General features: G+C 31.7%; 5 protein-coding genes across 5 annotated transcripts; 2 read left to right on the forward strand and 3 right to left on the reverse strand.

The window, feature by feature from the left end:
- Positions 1-85: 85 nt before the first annotated feature.
- Positions 86-4,206, forward strand: Elg1 (enhanced level of genomic instability 1). The gene is made up of 5 exons (XM_078181327.1): positions 86-1,046; positions 1,128-1,441; positions 1,646-2,747; positions 2,820-3,237; positions 3,308-4,206. Exons 1-5 carry the CDS (start codon positions 190-192, stop codon positions 4,055-4,057), a joined length of 3,441 nt encoding a protein of 1,146 aa, XP_078037453.1. The 5' UTR covers positions 86-189; the 3' UTR covers positions 4,058-4,206.
- Positions 4,207-4,321: 115 nt separating this feature from the next.
- Positions 4,322-6,280, reverse strand: Eif3l (eukaryotic translation initiation factor 3 subunit L). The gene is made up of 3 exons (XM_078181330.1): positions 6,142-6,280; positions 4,601-6,061; positions 4,322-4,512 (listed from the first exon to the last, which is right to left on the reverse strand). Exons 1-3 carry the CDS (start codon positions 6,160-6,162, stop codon positions 4,378-4,380), a joined length of 1,617 nt encoding a protein of 538 aa, XP_078037456.1. The 5' UTR covers positions 6,163-6,280; the 3' UTR covers positions 4,322-4,377.
- Positions 6,281-6,675: 395 nt separating this feature from the next.
- On the forward strand, positions 6,676-8,825 carry LOC144470333 (developmentally-regulated GTP-binding protein 2). Its single transcript, XM_078181333.1, has 5 exons — positions 6,676-6,839; positions 7,299-7,606; positions 7,712-8,142; positions 8,272-8,473; positions 8,546-8,825. The coding sequence occupies exons 1-5, from the start codon at positions 6,776-6,778 to the stop codon at positions 8,630-8,632; spliced, it is 1,092 nt and encodes a 363-aa protein (XP_078037459.1). The 5' UTR covers positions 6,676-6,775; the 3' UTR covers positions 8,633-8,825.
- A 288-nt stretch (positions 8,826-9,113) lies between these two features.
- Positions 9,114-10,615, reverse strand: LOC144470334 (glycine N-acyltransferase-like protein 3). The gene is made up of 4 exons (XM_078181334.1): positions 10,381-10,615; positions 10,021-10,137; positions 9,703-9,953; positions 9,114-9,631 (listed from the first exon to the last, which is right to left on the reverse strand). Exons 1-4 carry the CDS (start codon positions 10,480-10,482, stop codon positions 9,187-9,189), a joined length of 915 nt encoding a protein of 304 aa, XP_078037460.1. The 5' UTR covers positions 10,483-10,615; the 3' UTR covers positions 9,114-9,186.
- A 279-nt stretch (positions 10,616-10,894) lies between these two features.
- On the reverse strand, positions 10,895-14,987 carry LOC144470328 (sorting nexin-14). The gene is made up of 10 exons (XM_078181328.1): positions 14,500-14,987; positions 14,272-14,423; positions 13,920-14,163; positions 13,436-13,825; positions 12,968-13,280; positions 12,711-12,866; positions 12,513-12,637; positions 12,387-12,448; positions 11,471-12,315; positions 10,895-11,387 (listed from the first exon to the last, which is right to left on the reverse strand). The coding sequence occupies exons 2-10, from the start codon at positions 14,376-14,378 to the stop codon at positions 10,972-10,974; spliced, it is 2,658 nt and encodes an 885-aa protein (XP_078037454.1). The 5' UTR covers positions 14,379-14,423; positions 14,500-14,987; the 3' UTR covers positions 10,895-10,971.
- Between the last annotated feature and the right edge of the window lie 130 nt (positions 14,988-15,117).

Genomic DNA, 15,117 nt, shown 5'->3' on the forward strand with positions numbered 1-15,117 from the left:
CAGATCAACCTGCGGCCTGGAGATATGCTGGAATAGGACCTAGTACACAGTAGATGTATATGTAATACATACAGTATCATGGCGCCAAAATGTTACGCTACGTATGCTTGCGAGGAGACAGCATTTTATATCGTTTATTATAAATAGTTTTTCTAAGCATTCATAGTACATTTTACGTAGTAATGAAGAATGAAAAATATTACACAGTATCTTGTGGACACCGTGAAATCTAGCGGAGTAACCGCGAACGTTGAAAAACCAGAAGAAGAATTTAATAATGTCTCGAAAGGAAAACGTAACCGTGTTAAAATTAAAATATCACGAACAAGTACGAAGGAGACGGTATGTGATATTATAGAAAGCAATAATGATATGATCGATAAAACGCCTAGCCCATTTACTAGAGAGAATGTTAAACGTAAAAGTTCGCTTGAAAAACCAAAAAGATCTTCATCGAAATTGCAAACAGTGACGAATGTGAAAAAATTGGAAAATGAAAGTCTAGATATTTTATCTACGGAAACGAATGATAAAAAAGATAAGAAACAAAATAATAAATGTAATTTTGAAAATCCAGTTATAAACAGTAGAAAAACAAGAAAGACATTAAAGGATAAAGAGGGCACAAAAGGCGGTACAAGTCTACGTAGTAGAGTTAAGGATAAAGAACCTGAAGTTATAGATATAGTTAATATTAGCGAAAACGAAGATGATAATCGTGAAGAATCTAACGCTTTCCAAATTCTTATGAACCGTAAAAAGCAAGTTCATAGTTTATCACCAAAAAAGCACGCTCAAACTGATGAAGCGAAGTCTGAAGAATATAAAATCAAATTGAAACAAACAAAAGAAAAGTTGGTAACATTAGCTGATAAAAAAGGATATTCTAAACGAAAATTAACAGAAATTGAAGAAGGTGAAAAGATAGAGTGTACTATTCAAAATCGTATTAAATTTTTTAAAAAAGATGCAACAAGAGAAAGTAACGAGGAAGCAACAGTAGTTAGTCAAAGTCAATCTTGTAGTAATTTGTTAAATTATTTTAGGTAATGTATTACTAGCTTCTTTGAAAAAGAAATGGGACCATTATAATAAAAATCCTATTTGTTTTTTTTTATATGCAACAGCAAAGTTCCAGCGAATTTAACGCATTCAAATGTAGCTAATATGTCTACTATTGTGGTTAAGGCTGATGTACATATGGCAGAAAATTCCACTCAACATAAAATATATAATTCAAACTCAAAGTTTGCTCCACAATTAAATAAACAGAATAAATTGGATATGAAATTTTCTAAAATAGATGATATTAGTATTGTAGATTCTGAGAACATTAATATAACATGTACAACAAAAAAACCTGATTCATGTGGACAAAGCAAACACAGGTGGTCTTTGCGAATTAAACTTCAAAATCATGAAAATGAAAATCTTCTAGCAGGTAACTTGATGCTTCCAAATAATTATAACACATTATATAACTTGTTTATTTGACATGAAGAAACCAAATGCGAGAGTCTCCCACTTTGTGGTTGATGGCAATGAATTTTCACACTTTGATCGCTGATTTTTATGATTGTTACACATAATATTTAAATGTATGTAGCGTCATTATTTAATATTTCTTTTTTTACTTTTAAAACAGATGAAAGTAGCGATGAAGAAATATTTTCAGCACAAAAAAAACCGAAAATAAGAAAAAATTTTAAGAAATTTGATGCAATTAAAGACATTTCTGTAGTAGATAAAAATACGAAAAGAACGTTAAAACAAGTGAACGAAGAAAATGTATTAAAACGTTTACCATTAAAAGATGCTAAAGACGATTTAGCACAGAAAGATAAACGTAAATCGACATTCGGTAATTCCAAGCCTACTTCAATAGACAATAAAAATTTGAACAGTTGCCTTAATTCAAATTTAAACGATTATCTTATTATTAGTGAGAGTAAATTAAAGAGAAAAACAGACGATAAATTGGCTCCTTTGTTCACAAAACGACGAAAACCTGATCCAGAGATTATAGCGGCTCGTCGGTTATTTTTACAACCAAATGTAACTGATAAAAGTAAAAAAGTAGCTCAAAAAGTGTCTGTGAACGGTGCACTACCGTTTCCAATTGTGAGTCATATCACACAATTGAATAACATAAGTTGTAATGAAACGAAAAATTTTCATATTCCGGAAAAACGTTGTATTGAATTCGTTCCAACTATAAATTCAAGCGACTATGCATGTACGATGGACTTTTCTGAAGCAAAATTTGAAGAAAAAGTTAAAAATAAAACAGCAAAAATTTCAGATGTATTAACAGAAATGGAGAAGTTCTGCACAGACACGAGAGAAATGTGGAATGTTATTTCTTTTATTGTCAATGGACAGCCTATTAAAGCAGTATCACCTGGAACGAGAACAAAAAAAAATAAACTTGTTAGGGAAGAAATAATAATAGAAGAGAAGAGTACAGAAAATCAAATTGAGAATTATAATTGGACACACAAGTATAGACCAAGAAGTATAAAAGAAATTGTTGGTAACGAAGAAGCTGGTAGAAAATTGAAAGAATGGTTAACTGGATGGAAAACGACATTTAGAAACGAGTCTAATAGTAGCGGAGACGAATTTTATTCTTCCGATAGCACTGCTTCAGGAATTCGCGAGAATAATCAAATAGCCATACTATTGGGACCACATGGAAGCGGTAAAACCGCCAGCGTTTATGCGGTAGCAGAAGAATTTGGTTACACGTTAGTATACTGTATTAATGATATTTAAGCTTAGTAAATGTGTATCCATTAAATATGTGTTTTTTTGTTTAGCATATTAGAAGTAAATGCATCGTCTAGGAGAACTGGGAAAATACTTTTGAAAGAACTGGAAGAAGCTACTAAATCACATCGAATTAAAAAGAAATCAAATTCGCCCGCATTTTTTAATCAAAATTCAGATGAGACTGTACCAAAGAAAATATTGCAGAAGTCTCTCATTCTTATAGAAGATATTGATCTCATATTCGAAGAGGATGAAGGTTTCATTTCCGCTACTTATCAGTTAGCATCGAATACAAAACGTCCGATTGTCATGACGTGTAGAGATATTTGTCCTCATTTGACTAAAATAGCACCTCAGCAAAATAGAATTTATTTTCAACAAGCAACTGGTAACAGGATTATTGCTTTATTACAATTAATTGCATTATCAGAAACAGGTTACAGTGTTCCCAATGATTATGTAACTGTAAGTATCGTTAATATATGAATTAATCGTAAATAATATTATATTGCAATAAATACTATTCTGTTTGCAGGAATTGGCACAAACAGGAGATCTGCGTAAAGCTATACTTAAATTACAATATTTGATGCTATCTAATCCGACACACGTTGTAGTACAATCTGTCATTTTTAAGAATTCGTTCTGGGAAAGTATGCGATATAATTTGTACAAACCGGCGATGAAAGAAAATAAGAAACAAAAAACAAAAAAGATTGTAGATAGCGAAACAAAAGATTCCAATAAATATACATTGGATAATTTGGCAAATAAATTAGATGACATCGCTTTGATGTCATCTTTAATTCATTTAGAAGACTCTGCTTTAAATTTGTCACAGATAAAAATGCAACCTAGTCTGTCTCTAATAGAAAATACTGATTCATATTCAGCGTCAAATAGTATAGGTTTCGATATAGCGGAATGGCTTAGTAAAAAAGTTATATACAGCAGTCAATTAAATGGTTCCAGTAGAACTTCGTATCAAAATAATATCGCACTAAAGAGACAGATAAATAAAGGTGTAAACTTAGCATTATCGCAAACAACATCTTCTTTACTTGATCATCAAGTTGTATCTACAGATTACCTGCCATGTTTAAGAACGATATGCAGAGCAGAAGAATCAAGAGCTAATATGAATAATAAGAGAGGAAATCGATTTTTCCACTATCTTCATAATTTGAAGGGACCACCGATATCACTTAAGCCTAATATTTTATCTGCTGCGTGTAAAATAATGCGTGACACAGTAAATAATGATGCAAATGAAAGTACTACTTAAGTATAGCAGTTAATTTTTTTACCACTATATATCCTGTAAAAATTTAGAAATCTAAAATATAAGTGAATTATGAATGCATAAAATATTTTCTACATATTTGACAAAAAACATATATTTAAAAAGTAATATTCTATTTGCAGTACCTCGTACTGAATAGTTTTTACGAAAATTGTTACGAATTTTGATGCTTATATTAAAATATTGTACTATAGTGGTCTTAAAGAAATCATCTAAAATTTTTCGATCAAATGTAATAAACACATATTTGTTATAAATTTGTATTTTATTCTTTTCAAGTAAATATGGTTATCGTACAATGATTAGATTTTTATATGATGTAATTTGCGGTTTAATTCCTCAAACTTGAGAATTTTTCGAATAAAGAAGTCACCATAACGATGAGCTACCTTTGTATCTGCGATATGAATCATATCGTGATCAATGTAAAAGTCCAACTGTAATAATATACATTATGATATTAGAGCGTTTTTTATTCTTCTGCAATATTAGATATTGACAATAAATAAAATATGAATATATTACCTCTGAGCCAGATTGAAATTTCCCCTGTAATCCTGACGCACCTTTTGTCCAAACAATGTTCTTCATCTTGTGTTTGAAACATAACAAGTGAATGGTTAATGTGTTCACCTCTTTGTCTAAATCCCAACTTTCATCAGATCTAGTGTTATTATACATAAATGTTGCCAATTTACTTAATGGCAAAGTAGTGTATAATTTTAAATATGAACGAATCGTCGGTAGCATTTTTTGTTGAACAACTTCGTCCATAAAGACTTGAGTTTGATGCTTAATAGCTTCTCTGACATAGTCCTCATTTGGATTGTCAGGATTTGGTGGAGTAAGAGACAAGAATTTTGGACATGCGAATAAAAAGCAGGATTCAAATTCTACCAAATCTCCATACTGCATCTTGTACATTTTTTCATGATAATTTTTATCACGTAGTGCCTGCTGCAATCCTTCATCGATGCACTGTGGATGAAGAACAAGGCAGATTGCTAACAAATGATACATCTGTTCAGTTTGCTTATTAATCTGATCATTTTGATAACTTCTTGTTGCGAACAACTGTTTTGTTCTTTGAATGTACAACAGAATTCCAGAAAATGTTCTGATTGCATCTGCATATCTGCGCATCATCATGTAAGCAAAGCCAACATAATATGCTGTTGATATTTGACAACCAGGTACGTGAGAGTATGCACTTTTCTTATAAAGCTCTACATTTTCCAGAACTTTAATGGCTTGATAATAATCTCCTAAAAGAGAATGCAAACGCAGAAGACCTACAAGAGAAAAGTATCCAAGCATTTTATATAAAGAATGTCTTCCAAATACTCCAGCCACTGAATCAGGATCTCCACCACTAGCATATACCTCTAACTGGCTCTTGATCTTTGATTTATCAACTAAATAATGCAGGACGTTTAAAACACAAAGTACATCCCATATTTTGCCATGCGCATTCAAATGTTCAATTTCTTCTGGTGTTTTATTTGACAGATTAGCACGGTATTGTGTAAAAGATTGGAACTGATATACAAATTCATCAATCAGTTCCCATAACCATTGATCGGGTAGTTCCAATTGAACAGGCGTCTCAGGATGCAATATATAATTAAAAAGATCGCAGTAATTATAAAATGAACCAAGTCGTTGTTCTATTGTTGGTCCTTGCATTCGAGCATAAATATGACGATAATAAAGTTCTTTGTAAAGGGTAAGGAATACTGGATCATTATCAACTATATGCGTGATCGCTTGAGCATCTGGCCAAGATGATTTATCGAACAATTGTTCCGAAATTTTTGGAAACGTTGTTTCATAAAGATTCTGTATCTCGAATATCATTCCTTCGTTTATACAATTCCGCAAAAATACCAGAAAATTTCGTACAACTTCTGGTACTTGACGGTAACTTAATCTGTCATACTGATCGCTATGAACGTCTGTCGAACCGTAATCATCATATGCATCATACTGAAAATTGTGTAAATGTTAATTCGAATGTCCATAATTAGAATGCTTATGTAGAGTTTGATCAAGTAATTATTAAATACCTCGTTGTAATCGTCGTACATGATGATTTAATAGAAATGCTTTTGTATTGATAAACTTTTGGAACTTGTACAGTAAATGAAACAGATACACAAAAGCTAACCAAGGAGTACAACACGTTCGCGTTCCACGAGACGGTTTAGTCGTAGACTATTGCTAGTTATGATTCACCTTTTATATTCTGTTTGTACATAGGCATCTCTAATGGCATCTTGCGGGATTATTTATAATTTTCTGTTCAAACTTCATAATATCTACGCAAAATAAATATCGTATTCTAAATATCGAATATTAAATATGAATAAACATGAAGTTATATATGTGACGTGATAAAAATAATTTTTTAGTATGATTTTCATTTCATGAAATTATGTATAATACTTTACACACATTTTATGGACACAATTTTCTCAGCTGCTGTTTTCTTTTATCCAGAATTTCTTAAATTATGTTGTTTATGGTAGATATCATATTACATGCGCATAGAAATTATAAAATATATTACATACATATACGCACATAGAAACAACCTGCCCATATGCATTAAATTACATACATAGTGTTACGCACACTGTCTGGATAGTGTGCATCTTTTTCACGTAAATGTAAATTTATTGATAGTGTAATACATACAGGATGGGTATATTAGAGAAAATATCAGAAATCGAGAAAGAAATTGCTAGGACTCAGAAAAATAAAGGTTTGTACATATTTGTAAACGTACATTTTTCTTAACCATATTTTGAAACACTTGCATTCGTCTATTTCTTCATAATATATATAAAAGTTATAAAAATAACTCCAAAATTCGTGAGGGTTCTCGTAGTAAATAATTTAAAAATAATTGTATAGAATTTCCTTCGATTTGTAGAATGTAAATGAATTTTTTGTTAAATTTATTCGTGGTTAAATTTCTTCTTTCTTGCTTGTATTTTAATGTATTAATTATACCGGTAACCATATTACAATGTTTATTATTATAATAAATACAATGTTTCACTATTTATGAATCAATGGGTTTATAATAAATTTCAATAAAACAATACTTCATAAGTATATGGGATTATAAAAATAACCTTGTACAGTAAACAAGATGATAGCAATTTTAATACAATTTAATACAAATTTAATGCCAACTAATACATGTATTGATTTTCAGCTACCGAGTATCACCTAGGGTTATTGAAAGCAAAACTTGCAAAGTATAGGTCACAGCTTTTGGAGCCAGGAAAGAAGTCTGAAAAAGGGGAAGGATTTGATGTACTAAAGTCAGGAGATGCTAGAGTAGCCTTAATAGGTTTTCCATCAGTAGGGAAATCTACTTTGTTAAGCACACTGACCCATACAGAATCAGAAGCAGCATCTTACGAATTTACTACATTGACTTGCATTCCTGGTGTTATAGAATATAAAGGAGCTAATATTCAACTCCTTGATCTTCCTGGTATAATTGAGGGTGCAGCTCAGGTAATTTTATTGTTAAGCTTTGTATAGACATTTCTATATTACCTTCAAAAGTATTGCAATATAAGCAATTAACTAAACATTCATACTTCTGAATGAATATTTTAGGGTAAAGGAAGAGGCAGACAGGTGATTGCTGTTGCTAGAACAGCAGACCTAGTACTTATGATGCTGGATGCAACCAAGCAAGATGTACAAAGACAACTATTAGAGAAAGAATTGGAATCAGTTGGCATTCGGTTAAATAAAAAGAAACCAAACATTTATTTTAAAGTGAAGAAGGGAGGTGGATTAGCTTTCAATTCAACGTGTCCATTAACAAAAGTAGACGAGAAACTAGTTCAAATGATTCTGCATGAATACAAGATATTCAACGCGGAAGTTTTGTTTCGTGAAGATTGTACCGCGGACGAGTTAATCGACGTAATTAACGCTAACAGAGTATATTTGCCATGCCTCTATGTACATAACAAAATAGATCAAATATCGATAGAAGAAGTGGACAGAATTGCTAGACAACCTAATAGTGCAGTAGTTAGGTAAAGCTTTTATATGTATTGCTATCTTTCGCGATGGAAAAGAATACTTCTAAGACAAATTTCATATATCCCATATAGACATAGAAGCAGTGACCCAAATAACATATATTCCATGCTTTTATGTTGTAGTTGTAATATGAAATTAAATCTGGATTTCTTACTCGAAACACTCTGGGAATATTTATCTTTAATAAGGGTATATACAAAAAAGCCTGGTCAACCACCAGACTTTGATGATGGTTTAATATTACGAAGAGGTGTTACTGTGGAGCATGTTTGTCATGCTATTCATCGCACGCTTGCTCAACAATTTAAATATGCTCTTGTTTGGGTAAGTAATTCACTTATAGAATAAATATTAATATTATATTACTTGAGCGAAAAATTATTTTCTTTTTTTTAGGGCACGAGTACAAAATATTCACCTCAGAGAGTAGGATTGCAACATGTCATGCACGACGAAGATGTTATCCAAGTAGTTAAAAAATAAATCTTGCAATGTTACAATATGATCTACAAATGATCGAGTGGTAAAGTTAATCTTTACAGTTTCCTTAAAATTTTATACACGTTTGCTTAAAAGATATTCGTATTTAATATTGTTTTAATCTTTTATTTCTATAAGATGAATATAAACACTCAAATTCTACATTTTTAATAATATAAAATTTAGAGTTGTTTATGCAAACTATGTAGTGTAATAAATCTTCATTATATAGTATTTTGTATATTGAAACAATTCTTTCCATTTTGTAATTTAATAAACGATATTAAAACTTTCAAATTTGTGTACAGGGAATTAAGATTTACTCACATAATATTAAAATATTGACATGAAAGATTCATTGTTCTGTATGCTAGCTATTTTAGTTGTTGACAAATGGAAAGATGATTATACTGTAAAATAAGAGTATTACATTAATGATTATACAATCTACTGGACGTAAGATTGAAATAAAATACAAATCGTGTGACTTTTTGGGGAATGTAACTTTTCGATTATTTTTGTTATATATAGTAGAGCCTCTCTTGTCTATAATTTATTTACTCGTTGCTCATTGCCCTCGCTGCTTGACATTCCTGTTCTTGAACACCTATCCAAATAATTGGTGAAATTCGTCTCCAACCAAGGTTTGTAAACATTGTTTCAGATGTCAGATTGCCTTCGACGATAAATAACGTTACTGAAATGTCTTGCAATCCGAGATTTTTTGCTAGAGCTGAAGAAACTGTTTTTGCATACCCCTTTCTTGTATGCTGTGCCAAAGTTTGCACCATTCCTAACCCATGCCAATCATTATGGAGTATCCAAGAAACCAAACTATTGTCTTCTTTCAAATATAATCCTACTCCACAGTTCAGTTCAATCATTGTAGCTAAATATTTTGTAGATTCCTCAGGATAATCCAAACTTTTGTGTGGCCATTCAGAATGTATAAGATGAACATTCGATTTATCTAACGTTTTTAAATAACATTCTTCTGGTACACTAAAGAAAAATAAAATACATAATTAATATTTAAATAATAATGCGTGCAAATATAGAAAAATGGTGCTTACCGAACTTTTAATTCTGCACATTCCTTAGCAGACTGAAAATAATAATTACCTGGTGATTCAAATTTTATCTGTAAGCTGCGTACATTTTTTAAGAATTCTATAGCTGAATATACAGTAGGCTTCAAAAATTCATGAACAGCTGCAAAATAAACTTCTTCTTTCCAATTTATAACATTGGTTTCTGTTAAGGCTTTATACAATAATCCATCATTTGGTTCTAGCGTAAATGTTATCACTATATATATGGAATACTAAACAAATAAATTTACCATATATTTATATAGATGAATGCTGCACATATTTATTTATGGTATTTACCTTGGATATTCCAATAAAAGTACCTTTTTCTAAATCATCATATGGGCAATAGATATCAATTAAAATGTCAGGTTTTTTTTCTTTCCATTTAATAGCATTTTCTATCCAATAGTAATTCTGTAAGGAATTACAAAAAATTTCTGAGAGATACAGGCTAAATAAACAAAATATAAGGTCTATTTAAATAGAAGGTCGCTAATAGCCTTGCAGCTGATGCGACGTAAAACCTCTAAGAAAAAAAAAAAAAAAAATTCTGTAAGAAACAATTTATCATTAATACCATAGCCCAAAAAGAGATTAAAAGTGAGTCTGATGAAAATATGCAATGAGAACTATAGGTTATTCAATGTAGAGACTTACATATGCAAACTGGGGCCAATTTTGCTTTGTTTTGCATTGAAGAAGTCTCCATTTTTCAAAAGACAAGGGTTGCAAAATATCAGTGGTAGTTTCCTCTGACATTATTATGTAAATTATTTAAACTGTTTCAAATAGCTACAATATATATAATGATGTTCCTGACATTGTGATTCTCTTTATATACCTCAACCTTATCATTACATACTATGGATGCAACTGTTTTATCCACTTGAAGAAATGGAGCTGTACTATATCTACTATTTTATCTTCAGTTGCTCACCGAGCAAACTCCAATTATTAACAACTAGACAGTCGCTAACGAATGAAATAATCAAGTCACTACATGTAAAAGTGATTATTGACGACGTCCAATTTTCGCAATGTTTTAATTTCTGGAAATATATTACAATATTCATTTCATACCTTTTATGCATTTTCTATAAAATATACAATAGTAGGTCTATAAATTTTTAATGGTATTACTATTATTTTCAGACGTTCGTTACAAATGGAATAGAAGATGAGTATTTTATATTTTAATGTACACACTTATGTTTACCTACACTATGATATCGATAATTCTTATATAAATTAAAGTACAAGTTCAGGAAACAGACTTATCACAATTTGATCTAAAAGAACGTATGCAATGTGTTTGTTAAGTTGTGCATTTTGTAAAGAATCTAAAACAGAATCCATCAATTCTGTCCACGGCTTATAAAATCCTATTAGCCAGTATGGAAGTAAACCATACAATCCTTTCTTCGCGCGCTCGTAACAGTTCTCACAGTTTTCTGCGGGAATTCTTTCTTTCTTACGACTCTTATCACCCATAACTTTTGTATGCAACAAGTTGACTACAGCAGCTGCACGACCGCTACTCAATATCTTTGTCAATGTGTTATAAAGTAAAATATTGACCAGCGGATCGACTTTTGTACGAGTTGAGAAAGCGAACATCCAAACAGCTCGCGTGACCATCGAAGGTACGTTCAACAATTTGTCCACTAAAGTAAAAAATAGAAAATTGAAGTTTTACTCTACGAAATCGAGAGAAGAATACGTATCGTAGATATAGTAGAAAGTTTACCTGCATCTGCAATGCAGAAACAAGTGCCTTTCACATGAGAGCGCTTCGTCGAAGGACAGAATAAAGTTTTTTGTAAATTGGCATCTAGATTCAAATTATTACCAAATATTCTGTCCATGTGGACATGGTGTCCCTTTTTCTCTGATTCAGCATTATTTGTATCGCTTGAAAGTTCAATTCCAATATCGGTATAATCGTACTTAATATTGGTAGATGCCAGAAACGTTGTCATAAATTTATCCAGATTCTGACCTTTCTCTTTTCGTAATTTATATGCCATACTTTGATATAGTATTCCAATATCCGGCGTGCTGTAATTTGTGAAGTACGGTTTCAAATTTGGCATTGTCAGAAAATTGTACAGTAGCTCGCTGCTTCTGAGTACTGGCTTCGAAAGTAATTTGTCCAAGAAGTCCTCGTACCGCTGGCTATACAGATTGTAAGAGATATGAGGATTCTTTCGAGATGGTAACGGCGAGTCACTCAATTCCTTATCACCGTGGAACTCTATTAATCGCGTACGCAAAGCATAAAAGTCTTGATCACGGCGTAAAACTGTCCAAGACTTTCCTTCGGCTACGTCGTGCACAGATATCATATAAAGTGGATGACTCTCTCCGGATTCAGTGTGCGGAATACTAACTCGCCACGTTGTTAAATCTCTGGAGAATGCACTGTCTGTACATTTAATTTCATTGTACGATCGCAGCGGGTAATCAATTTCTTCGCCTTGGTATATATCTTGGTAAGGCATTCCATCGATTGCCGACGCTCGTAAAATCCCTTCTGTCTTTGGAAAGTGATTCCCAATTTTCGTTGATACATTTGTAAATCCACTTACAGCACTAAAATTATAGATTACTCTATTATTATACAAAGATTGCGCTAATCTATCTTCCAATGTCAATTTACTCACTTTGTACGCGATGATTCTTTAACACGACTTACTGTTGGACATCCGCATAACGAAACGTAAAGCTGAAACAATAAGCATTCTCAATAATCCAATAATTCAAAAGATAAAGTACGTCATATTATTTACCTGATAACTATGATGGAATGACGGTACGTAAGTGGATTCTAATAATGCATGCGCTTCTTGATGTGCTTGATAAAACGGTCGCGATGTTCTTAACTCTTCAATTTTGTTTGAACTTTTTTCAAGAACTAAAAATGTTATCAGAGATCTAAAATGATGTTAAAACTTCTAATTACAAAATATGACATATTTTGTATTTACCTTGTTGTATTCCCACTGATATATCGTTTGGTAAATGCAAATACTCTGGACCATCAGGATCAAGGTATGTTGAGTACATATTTTGTATATCAATATACAAATTATTTTCAGCGTCTGCACTTATCTCCGGATTTAACATTCGTTTACTTAGGTCATCTACAAACAAGTAATGTATTAGAATAAAGATAATAGAATTTTGTTACATGAATATCATAATTACACTAATTGTGAGTAAAACATAGTGAATCGATATTCACCAATATCTAAACAAAATTGTAAAAGGTTCATAGGCCCAGTTTCTTTTACGTGTTGTATAAACATGTATAACAATCTAGCATTGTTCAAAATTTCATCCAAAGAAGGTTTTAAATGATTGTATGAAAAATTTGGCATAACGAGATTAGTTGTCCAACGTTGCAGCATCTGTACATGTAATGTATCTATATGATTGGATAATGCTGCATCACGATGCGTTGATAGCATTACTAACGTATTTATGTTTTCTGGATCGGCGATCGCATCTATAGCCGGTAGTAGAATCCAATTTGATAAAATTTCCCGAAGTATCACCTGAAAATATTTTTTAATAAAACTATTTTGAAAATATCCTTTTGAGTAAAAGAATACTTTTAAGGCGTGCATCAAGCAGCATGTTATTGTATGTAAAAACAATATTACTCTTTGAAAACACAAGGAATATTTTAAAATATTAAGTTAGGTCTCACCTTATTATTAGTGGATATGTGTACAGCAGGAAGTAAATGTGGCAGAATTGCAATGACCAAGCCTCTAAGATAATTTAGTTCAGCCTTTCGAGAGTAAGCTGCTGGATGAATCTCATGACCCAGATATTTAATCACACGGTCATGGAAATAAGAAATATCGCACGACTTTTTAGAATTCGCATTCAACACTTTCCAATCTTGAGAGTGTTGCAAAAGCAAAGGTATTAATTGGTAAAAAACGACGTTGGCTACATCCGTGCGCAATAAACGAACTGCAATATTTTTAGTTGCAGTAGCTGTAGCCAAGCGAAGTTGTTGCACAAAAGCCTCGTTCGTCGACAAATCCGAGTACCATGCACAAACATACTTTTGCAATACATCTTCAAGAAGCTGGGAACAGAAATTATACGCGTCTATCGGGAAATAAATGAAAAATTCTGTTAAATCTCTCTTAATTTTTAATATAATGAAAAAATTTTAATACTTGTTCCAGAGCATAGTCGAAATCCTTTGGTATTTTTACTTTAGTCGAGTGAGGTAATAATTTATGTCTTTTGCAGTCATTACTGTTACACACGCTGCAAGGCTCTTTAACTTCATACGTTGGTTTCAGTGTACCATAAATAGTATTGAACTTGACCAGCATCATATTAACGTATTGTAGTATAAGAAGTCCATAGAAAATGCTGACTATATACAAGCAACTCACGATGATTACCCAAATAATACTAAAATATATTTATGAAGAATTCATCAATAAAAAAAATTAATATATCAAACATTTACGTTTAAAGTATTAAATATAAATATATAGAAAATTTGACACAATTACTTACCTCTTAAATATGATTAAAATAAATGCAATTAATATAAGTACTACTGTTGGAATTACTACATTACAGACATAAAAATCTTGTACTTTCTCAGTAGTAAAAAATGCCATGGTTGTATCAATCCTCTTTATTAGAATTTAATCACTGTGCATTCCCTGAGCAGCATAATAAAAACATTTGATAACACTACGATAGTATATCACGTGACATGTGTAGAAAATAAATACATACGTGGTTATATACGTAGGTTTCTTGACGCATATTCGTTTGCACGCGATCGAAAAAGTAACTGTCCATTTCAAAATGGACATTTTGAAATCTTTAAATAGTAAGTGAATTGTACTGAATTTGCAAGTTTTAACCTCTCTAAAAAGCAAATGTAGTCAGAAATCCAAATCTCTAGTAAGACTATTGACAGCACAGCATTCATACATGTGACACTGTGACCTGTGTTCCTGTAGTCCACATGTTATGACGTAGATACGAATATTTTCGCAGTTTACTTCGAAGTGAAGTTAGACGAAGCCTAACATCTCTTTTTATATCTTGAAATTCGGAATTCGTAAACAGCTTCTATTAGTAAATTTATTATCTTTAGTTGCTTTGCTATCTAATGCTTAAATATAAATAACTAGTAGTACTGAAGGTACAGAGTAACTTCTGAATCTCGAATAAAACCAATGTATTTTGATATATTATTTCGATGAATAACTTGTGTTATTAGTTTCGATGTTTTGTCATTTACTCATTGATGTCGTCTGAACCCTGAACAGAATTCCCCAAATTCATCATAGGTGGCTCCACTGCTTGGCTAAAAGTTTCACCGTTTCGCCATTTACCAATTGGCGC

The sequence above is a fragment of the Augochlora pura genome, chromosome 5, assembly GCF_028453695.1.
Source record: "Augochlora pura isolate Apur16 chromosome 5, APUR_v2.2.1, whole genome shotgun sequence".
In the NCBI taxonomy this organism is placed as follows: Eukaryota; Metazoa; Arthropoda; class Insecta; order Hymenoptera; family Halictidae; genus Augochlora; species Augochlora pura.

Bases quoted from the DNA above. Each gene is read 5' to 3' on its own strand.
- LOC144470334 (XM_078181334.1), bottom strand. From the start codon at position 10,482: ATGTCAGAGGAAACTACCACTGATATTTTGCAACCCTTGTCTTTTGAA. The intron at 10,138-10,380 runs GTAAGTCTCTAC...AATTCCTTACAG, and splicing joins ATTGGCCCCAGTTTGCATAT to AATTACTATTGGATAGAAAA. The intron at 9,954-10,020 runs GTAAATACCATA...TTATTTGTTTAG, and splicing joins CTTTTATTGGAATATCCAAG to TATTCCATATATATAGTGAT.
- Elg1 (XM_078181327.1), top strand. From the start codon at position 190: ATGAAAAATATTACACAGTATCTTGTGGACACCGTGAAATCTAGCGGA. The intron at 1,442-1,645 runs GTAACTTGATGC...CTTTTAAAACAG, and splicing joins AAATGAAAATCTTCTAGCAG to ATGAAAGTAGCGATGAAGAA. The intron at 3,238-3,307 runs GTAAGTATCGTT...TTCTGTTTGCAG, and splicing joins TTCCCAATGATTATGTAACT to GAATTGGCACAAACAGGAGA.
- LOC144470333 (XM_078181333.1), top strand. From the start codon at position 6,776: ATGGGTATATTAGAGAAAATATCAGAAATCGAGAAAGAAATTGCTAGG. The intron at 8,143-8,271 runs GTAAAGCTTTTA...TTTATGTTGTAG, and splicing joins CCTAATAGTGCAGTAGTTAG to TTGTAATATGAAATTAAATC. The intron at 8,474-8,545 runs GTAAGTAATTCA...TCTTTTTTTTAG, and splicing joins TTAAATATGCTCTTGTTTGG to GGCACGAGTACAAAATATTC.
- LOC144470328 (XM_078181328.1), bottom strand. From the start codon at position 14,378: ATGGCATTTTTTACTACTGAGAAAGTACAAGATTTTTATGTCTGTAAT. The intron at 14,164-14,271 runs GTAAGTAATTGT...AATATATTTTAG, and splicing joins ATTTTAATCATATTTAAGAG to TATTATTTGGGTAATCATCG. The intron at 12,867-12,967 runs GTGAATATCGAT...ACTTGTTTGTAG, and splicing joins ACAATTTTGTTTAGATATTG to ATGACCTAAGTAAACGAATG.
- Eif3l (XM_078181330.1), bottom strand. From the start codon at position 6,162: ATGTACGACGATTACAACGAG. The intron at 6,062-6,141 runs GTATTTAATAAT...CACAATTTTCAG, and splicing joins TGTACGACGATTACAACGAG to TATGATGCATATGATGATTA. The intron at 4,513-4,600 runs GTAATATATTCA...ATATTATTACAG, and splicing joins AATTTCAATCTGGCTCAGAG to TTGGACTTTTACATTGATCA.